The following is an 8,231-nucleotide window of genomic DNA, read 5'->3' as shown; positions in this document are numbered from 1 at the left end:
GTGTCTCCCTTCTTCTCCCCCACCCCCGCTCATGCCCCGTGTCTCCCCTCTTCCTCCCCCACCCCCCGGTCATGCCCCGTGTCTGCCCTGTTCCCTGCACCCCCCGCTCATGCCCTGTGTCTCCCTCCTGTACCCCCCACCCCCCGCTCTTGCCCCGTGTCTCCCTCCTGTACCCCCACCCCCCTCTCATGCCCCCGTGTCTCCCTTCTTCCCCCGCACCCCCGCTCATGCCCCGTGTCTTCCTTCTTTCCCCCCACCCCCCGCTCATGCACCATGTCTCCCTTCTCTCCCCCACCCCCGCTCATGCCCCGTGTCTCCCTTCTTCCCCCCCACCCCTCGCTCATGCCCTGTGTCTCCCTTCTTCCCCCCCACCCCCAGCTCATGCCCTGTGTCTTCCTTCTCCCACCCACCCCCGCTGATGCCCCATGTCTCCCTTCTTCCCCTCCCACCCCCCGCTCATGCCCCGTGTCTGTCCTGTTGGAACAGGGCAGGCATGGGGCATGAACGGGGGTGTGGGCCCCACCCCCCGCTCATGCCCCGTGTCTCCCTTCTTTCCCCCCACCCCCCGCTCATGCCCCGTGTCTCCCTTCCCCCCCCGCCCCCAGCTCATGCCCCGTGTCTCCCTTCTTTCCACCCCCCACCCCCCGCTCATGCCCCGTGTCTCCCTTCTCCCCCCCACCCCTGCTCATGCCCCGTGTCTCCCTTCTTCCCCCCCACCCCCCGCTCATGCCCCATGTCTCACTTCCCCCCCCACTGCCCGCTCATGCCCTGTGTCTCCCTTCTTCCTCCCTCACCCCCCGCTCATGCCCTGTGTCTGCCCTGTTCCCCAAACCCCCGCTCATGCCCCGTGTCTCCCTCCTGTACCCCCCACTCCCCGCTCAACCCCATGTCTCCCTCCTGTACCCCACACGCCCTGCTCATGCCCCGTGTCTCCCTTCTTACCCCCCACCCCCTGCTCATGCCCCGTGTCTCCCTTCTTTCCACCCCCACCCCCTGCTCATGCCCTGTGTCTTCCTTCTTCCCCCTCACCCCCCGCTCATGCCCCGTGTCTCCTTTCTAACCCCCCACCCCCCGCTCATGCCCCGTGTCTCCCTTCTTCCCCCCAACCCCCCGCTCATGCCCCGTGTCTCCCTTCTTCTCCCCCACCCTCCGCTCATGCCCCGTGTCTCCCTTCTTCCCCCATCCCCGCTCATGCCCCGTGTCTTCCTTCTTTACCCCCACCCCCGCTCATGCCCGTGTCTCCCTTCTTCCCCCCACCCCCCGCTCATGCCCTGTGTTTCCCTTCTTCCCCCCCCGCTCATGGCCCATGTCTCACTTCTTTCCCCCCACCCCCCGCTCATGCCCCGTGTCTCCCTTCTTACCCCCCCACCCCCGCTCATGCCCCATGTCTCCCTTCTTCCCCCCACCCCCCGCTCATGCCCCGTGTCTCCCTTCTTTCCCCCCACCACCCGCTCATGCCCCGTGTCTCCCTTCTTCCCACCCCACTCCCCGCTCATGCCCCGTGTCTCCCTTCTTCCCACCCCACCCCCCGCTCATGCCCCGTGTCTCCCTTCTTTCCCCCCCGGCTCATGCCCCGTGATGCCCCGTGTCTCCCTTCTTCCCCCCACCCCTCGCTCATGCCCTGTGTCTCCCTTCTCCCCCCCACCCCCGCTCATGCCCTGTGTCTTCCTTTTTCCCCCCACCCCCCGCTCATGCCCCGTGTCTGCCCTGTTGGAACAGAGCAGACACGGGGCATGAGCGCGGATGGGGGCCCCACCTTGCCCTACCCCCGCTCATGCCCCGTGTCTCTCCTGTTCACCCCCACCCCCACTCATGCTCTGTGTCTGTCTCCCTCCTTTTCCCCCCGCTCATGGCCCGTGTCTCCCCTGTTCACCCCCACCCCCCACTCATGCCCTGTGTCTCCCTTCTTCCCACCCACTCATGCCCCGTGTCTCCCTTCTTTCCCGCTCATGCCCTGTGTCTCCCTTCTTTCCACCCCCCGTGTCTCCCTTCTTTCCCCCCACCCCCTGCTCATGCCCCGTGACTCCCTTCTTTCCACCACCCATTCATGCCCCCCGTGTCTCCCTTCTTCCCCCCACCCCCGGCTGATGCCCCGTGTCTCCCTTCTTCCCCCCACCCCCCGCCCGCTCATGCCTTGTGTCTCCCTTCTTTCCAACCCCTGCTCATGCCCCGTGTCTCCCTTCTTCTACCCCCACCCCCCGCTCATGCCCCGTGTCTCCCTTCTTTCCCTCCCACCCCCCGCTCATGCTCCGTGTCTTCCTTTTCCCCACCCCCGCTCATGCCCCGTGTCTTCTTTCTCCCCCCCACGCCCCGCTCATGCCCCGTGTCTCCCTTCTTCCCCCACCACCCGCTCATGCCCCGTGTCTCCCTTCTTCCCCCCACCCCCGCTCATGCCCCATATCTCCCTTCTTTCCCCCACCCCCGCTCATGCCCCATGTCTTCCCTATTCCCCCTCACCCTCCGCTCATGCCCCGTGTCTCCCTTCTTCCTCCCCACCCCCCGCTCATGCCCAGTGTCACCCTTCTTCCCCCACCACCCGCTCATGCCCAGTGTCACCCTTCTTTCCCCCCACCCCTCGCTCATGCCCCATGTCTCCCTTGTTCCCCCCACCCCTGCTCATGCCCCGTGTCTCCCTTCTTCCTCCCCCACCCCCGCTTATGCCCCGTGTCTGCCCTCTTCCCCCCACCCCCCGCTCATGCCCCTTGTCTCCCTCCTGTACACCCCCACCCCCGCTCATGCGCCGTGTCTCTGTCCTGTACCCCCCACCCCGGCTCATGCCCCGTGTCTCCCTTCTTCCCCCCCCACCCCCGCTCATGCCCCGTGTCTCCCTTCTCCCCCCCGCTCATGCCCCGTGTCTCCCTTCTCCCCCCGCTCATGCCCCGTGTCCTCCTTCTTCCCCCTCACCCCCCGCTCATGCCCCGTGTCTTCCTTCTTTCCCCCCACCCCGCTCATGCCCCGTGTCTCCCTCGTGTTACCCCCCACTCATGCCCCGTATCTCTCTCCTGGTCTTCCCGACCCCCCCACCTATGCCCTGTTGTGTTCTCTTTATACACCACGCCTTCCCTTTCCCTGGTGTCCATCTTGGTAAAAGATTTTCCTTCCTACACTGGGACACCTGCCTGTGGCGTCCCGGTTTGGGAAGAAAAATCTTTTTTTTTACCACCCCGGGTTCCCACTTTGAGAACCTAGGATGCTAGTGGTCTTCCTCCATTGAAAAGGATGTTATGGTTACGTTGCACTAATAAAAAACTATGAAATTCAGTAAAAAAATGTATTAAAGTGACTTTATGGTTAAGTTGCACTAATAAAAACCTATGAAATTCAGTAAAAAAACTTTGTTAAAGGGACGTTATGGTTAAGTTGCACTAATAAAAACCTATGAAATTCAGTAAAAAAACGTTGTTAAAGTGACGTTATGGTTAAGTTGCGCTACTAAAAACCTATGAAATTCAGTAAGAAAACGTTGTTAAAGTGACGTTATGGTTAAGTTGCGCTACTAAAAACCTATGAAATTCAGTGAAAAAACTTTGTTAAAGGGACGTTATGGTTCCAAGTAAAACAAAAAAACCCTTGAAATTCGCCAGTTATGGTAAGCTAAGCAACCATAACTCGTGCCACCACCGTGCACTGCTAAGACTAACACCCACGACATCAACGATGACATCACATCACCGGTTTCTGTGCCAATACACGTCATCAGGGAGGCTGGGTGGACTTGCAGCTCACCGCAGGTGCAGGTGATAAAAATCTGCTGCAAGGGCTACTGGTAGATGTAGTCATCTGGTCAGCAGAGAAAACGCTCACGCCCAATCCCACAGTGGAGAACGGGGGGAGTGTAGCCTCAAGTGAGGCACTCCAAAGCCGGGCATATATAACCCTGGTGCGGCACCCTGTCAGGCCCTGAGGATTCCACCCCTCAAGGTCCTGCGAAAAATGGAAAAATAAGGAAAGGTGCGCACTCCAATTATCTGCATGACCTTCCAGGCCACTGGTGTACTCCTCCTATATATATATATATATGGGCAGCAATCACCAAGCAGTGACAATACAATTAAAAAATACGTAAAGCAATTGAATTCACTCACAGTACTGCAGAATAGAAAACACAGGAGAAAGAACAGTTTTGGTTTGTGACAGATAGCGTTTAGGTTACTATTTCCCCCCTGCAAAGTTCTAATGGTACAAATGAGCAATCCTACACACATGTCAGTAATCAGCAGGTATTCAGGTATTTCATTTAAATGGCAAACCAGGACAAATTTATCATTGGATATTTTGGTTCACTTGTACTGAAAAGATCTCATTGATGTGTTGTATTTTCGTATAATCTGTTGTTCATCAAAGAAATTGAATTTTGTTGCTTTCATGTATTTGTTAAAAGCACTTAATTCCATGTATTTGTTAATTGCACCCATCTTTGTGAAATAAAAGTTTGTGAAAAAACTTTTGGAAAAGGACGTTTTTAGTGTGGCTTCATACTGCGCTATACTTCTCATGGTTACCTTGGGTTGCTTAAAGTAAGAATAATTAGGATATCCTGCTTTGGATACCATGTTAATTAAAATTATAGTTCATTAAATTTATTTTCTTACAGCTTTTGAAACTTTGTGTGTCACTATTTGAGACCCCCTCAATAGCTGTACCACTTTTTTGGGCAATCCCCTATTATGTATAGTTAGAACAGAGCTGTCATCTTTTTGATGCAATTTAGGAACTCCCACATTGATTTTAACCAAAACTTAACTTTTGCATAAATGTACATTTCTAAAATCATGTCCCTAATAAAATCGGACACATACATTATATCTTTGATGGGTTATATTCACATTCAATCCCCATCTCTTTGCAAGCTGTCTTTGTTAGTCTATAGAATTGTATCAATTTGAACCATAACAGCTTATACTAATAACTTCTAATTTTGTACATATCTGGGTGACTATCACTGGATCATGTATATGCAATCTCAGACTTGCAGCATTCATAGTTTTGCTACAATTCAGGTTTTCATGTAACTTTGATTCCTGAGATGATACAGAGTCCATTAATGTCTTCAAAGCCAGGGCTTAAAATTAGGTTAACATCTACCAAGGTTTACATTTGTCCCCCTTCAGGTTGCACAGTTAAAGAGTTTCAAACTTAACCACAAATAAAGATTTAAACACCAAAAGTTCCTTTGAACAGAGTTTTTTTTCTTCTCTCCTTTCAACAAACAACAGCGGTCAGCTCCCTTTGATCAGGGTGGGTGTAGAGGGAAGCATCCTGCCCCTCCCCAGCAGAGGTCAATGCTCAGCCTGTCCTTTTTTCTTGGCTCAGCCACAGACGAAAGTCTGATGAGTCCATTGTGCTCCTTGTTGTCAACATGCGGTAACCATTTTTCCTGTAGCAAAGGAGTGTCAATTTGGAAGTGTCCATTTTTGCCAGGCTAGGCACTGTCCAATCAGAATTAAGCAGTTAACTTCAACTGGGTTCCTTTAAGATTCACCTACAATCCTTTATTTAAAACATATAAAATGAACAGAGTTTATATGGGATGTTGACAATTAAAGGAATTAAGCCCTTCACAAAAAAAACATGTTTTAACAGGCACATTTTGCACTTCTTCAGAGAAAAAGTACTTTTAAACTGGGGTTGACATCTAATTTTCTTATGCAGCTGTCAGTTAGTGAAGCCTGGCTTTCTCTGCTTGTACTGAATGATCTGTGGTTCCAGCACACTTTTCATTTCAATGGTTCACTGGGAAAATTACTGAAATTAGCGCCAAAACAGCACTTTGGAGGTAGCAATATATTCGGAAAACTGCATTTTAAAGGCAATTTCGGATGTTTAACCCACTTCTGTGGTCTTGCTTCATGTGACAGGTGACAGCACCCACTGGCATTCAGTGAGTCCTGTTTTTACACCAACTTTGACTTTGTGTGGCAGGGTGTGCAGCCCTTTGTGATTGTGAACCTTGCGCAGTTTTGCAGATTTGGCGTGCACCGGTTTTAGCACATCCATTTTTGGCAGCTTCCTTTCCCCATTGGCAAAGGGGTGTAGTGGCCGCGTGCTAGCATGGGTAAAAATATCCCACACATCCCCCCCAACTTCAGCATGACTTCCAGTCATGGGGGAGTCGGGCATGTGGGATTTTCTTTTGTTCTTTTTTTTTTAAGTCCATGTGAAGAAATCCGTTTGCTTCTCCCATCAGCGATGGATGCAGCACACTCTCCTCACTGGGTCTGGTTGGAAGTGTGGAGCGACACTCCAGATCTCTTGTTTTTGTTTCCTCCCGGTCCCCAAGGAGGTCCTCCTTCGGGATTAGGTGGATTTATTTCCAGTACTAAAAAACAGAACATAGCACGGTTATGGAAACTTTCCCCACTACTGTTCCCCAAGGGACTTCAGGAGTGGGACAGATGCATACATTTAATATCAATTGACAATATTCCCTGCCTATATTCAATGTAATTTACCACTTTCCTCACACGTAATCAATGAACATTTAATAATTTTAAATAATGATGTGGCCGCATCATGGGCGTGACTTAGCATCAGGCTTCAGAATGAGGTAGAGACCACCCACTGGTTACAGCCAGATATGGATCTCCTCACCAACAAACCGTCTTGGATTCGGAAAATTTTTGGACCTTTCATCAACACTCTGAGGTCCTCTTTCCCAATACAATCGGTATCCGTCAGGGGAAATTTCTCAGGGTCCTCAATGTGTTGAGAAAACATACCAATGATTGGATCCCCTTTTGGAGCCATAATCAAATCAGCATCTGGGGTCTCCTTACTCCACTGCACAGTTGAGAGTTCATTGTGAGCATTTGTCTGGGACCTAGTGATAGCAGTGACCTGGATTTCCCCCAATAGGGACTCAATCTCAAGTAGATCCCCTTGGATGGCTCCGGTTTTGGCCAGCTGATCATCTAAGTCATTTTGAGTTTTGTATGGTCCCTCTACTTTAGAATGACCCTTGATCTTTTTCTAGTAGATGGTCATCCCACTAGAGGCGACCAGATCATCAAGATTCTGTAATAATTTTCCATGTTTTAGTGGTTTTTTGTTAGCGCATAGCATGCCTCTGGTTTTCCTATTAACCAGGTGCTCCACGAACCCATTCCAGACATAATCTGAATCAGTGATTATGACCAGTTTGTGGGGTTGGTTTTGGACCGCAGCGAGGATGGCTTGATGCACAGCCATCAGCTCTGCTGCTTGACTACTACGGGGACCTATTTTGTACCCAGCGGAGGGTTCTGGGGCATCATTCACCCGTGCATTCCCCACACCGGCCACTAGTTCCCTTTCCCCATTGTTGTCAACATGGTAGGAGCACCCATCCACATAGACAGTGGGCATTCCCTTACACTTGGCTTCTTCATAGCCTTTGTGTGGGGAATTGAGGTACGCCTCCATGTTGTCCCTGATTTTGAGACTTTCGTCCTCAAGACAGTGTTCTCTAGCACAATCATGCAAGTCAGCCAGACCTTGCGCGAGGGCACTCTTCTTGTTTTGGCCATATCTGACCTCCACAGGAAAGCCTTGCATTGACAGAATCCAGGAAGTAATTCGGGAATTACTCACATTTCCAGCCCAGATTCTGTCATTTTGAAGATATTGCAGAGGCTGGTGTGGAGTCTCCACTATAATGTATTCCTCCTGGATGAACGGGCGGTTATTCTTCAATGCCCACACCGTTGCCAGGAGTGCCTTCTCACAATCAATGAATTTTTCCTCCACTGAGGATAAAGTCTTGCTCATATAGGAGATGACTTTATTGATCTTGTCATGCTTTTGGTATAATACTGCTGTCAAGGATGTATTTGAGAACCCTGTCTCCAAGAAGATATGTGTTCCTCCACAATTGAGCTTTTGATAAAAACATCATCTACATAGGCCAGGTTAACCCTTTCACCCAAGTCGGGCATGGCCTTATGCAAGAAGATATTAAATCATTGCTGGAGTGGATGTATCCAAAGGGAGTCCGGGTCCAAGTGTACTGCTGTGCCCCGTAGGTAAAGGCCAGCTTGTATTGGTCCTCCCTACTGACAGGTACAGTCCAGTACCCATTGGTCAGGTCAATGGCAGTGTATACCTTTGACCCCTGGATCTGGGCGAGCCCTTGGTCAATGTAGGGAAGAGGCCATCAGGAAGTGTGGACCCGTTTGTTCAGCTCCCTTCGGTCAGCACAGAGTCTCCACTGGCCGTTTGGTTTCAAAATCCCCAGCACCAGATTATTGAAGGTG

At 51.5% G+C, this 8,231-nt stretch overlaps 1 protein-coding gene across 1 annotated transcript; it reads right to left on the bottom strand.

Moving 5' to 3' along the window:
* Positions 1-6,969: 6,969 nt before the first annotated feature.
* LOC138567749 (ribonuclease H-like) lies at positions 6,970-7,401 on the bottom strand. The gene has a single exon (XM_069646231.1). It carries the CDS (start codon positions 7,399-7,401, stop codon positions 6,970-6,972), a length of 432 nt encoding a protein of 143 aa, XP_069502332.1.
* Between the last annotated feature and the right edge of the window lie 830 nt (positions 7,402-8,231).

Source organism: Ambystoma mexicanum, chromosome 2p (genome assembly GCF_040938575.1).
Source record: "Ambystoma mexicanum isolate Mex_15411 chromosome 2p, UKY_AmexF1_1, whole genome shotgun sequence".
Taxonomy (NCBI): domain Eukaryota; kingdom Metazoa; phylum Chordata; class Amphibia; order Caudata; family Ambystomatidae; genus Ambystoma; species Ambystoma mexicanum.
Note: the sequence above shows the minus strand (reverse complement) of the source record. Positions and strands in the feature narration are given on the sequence as shown.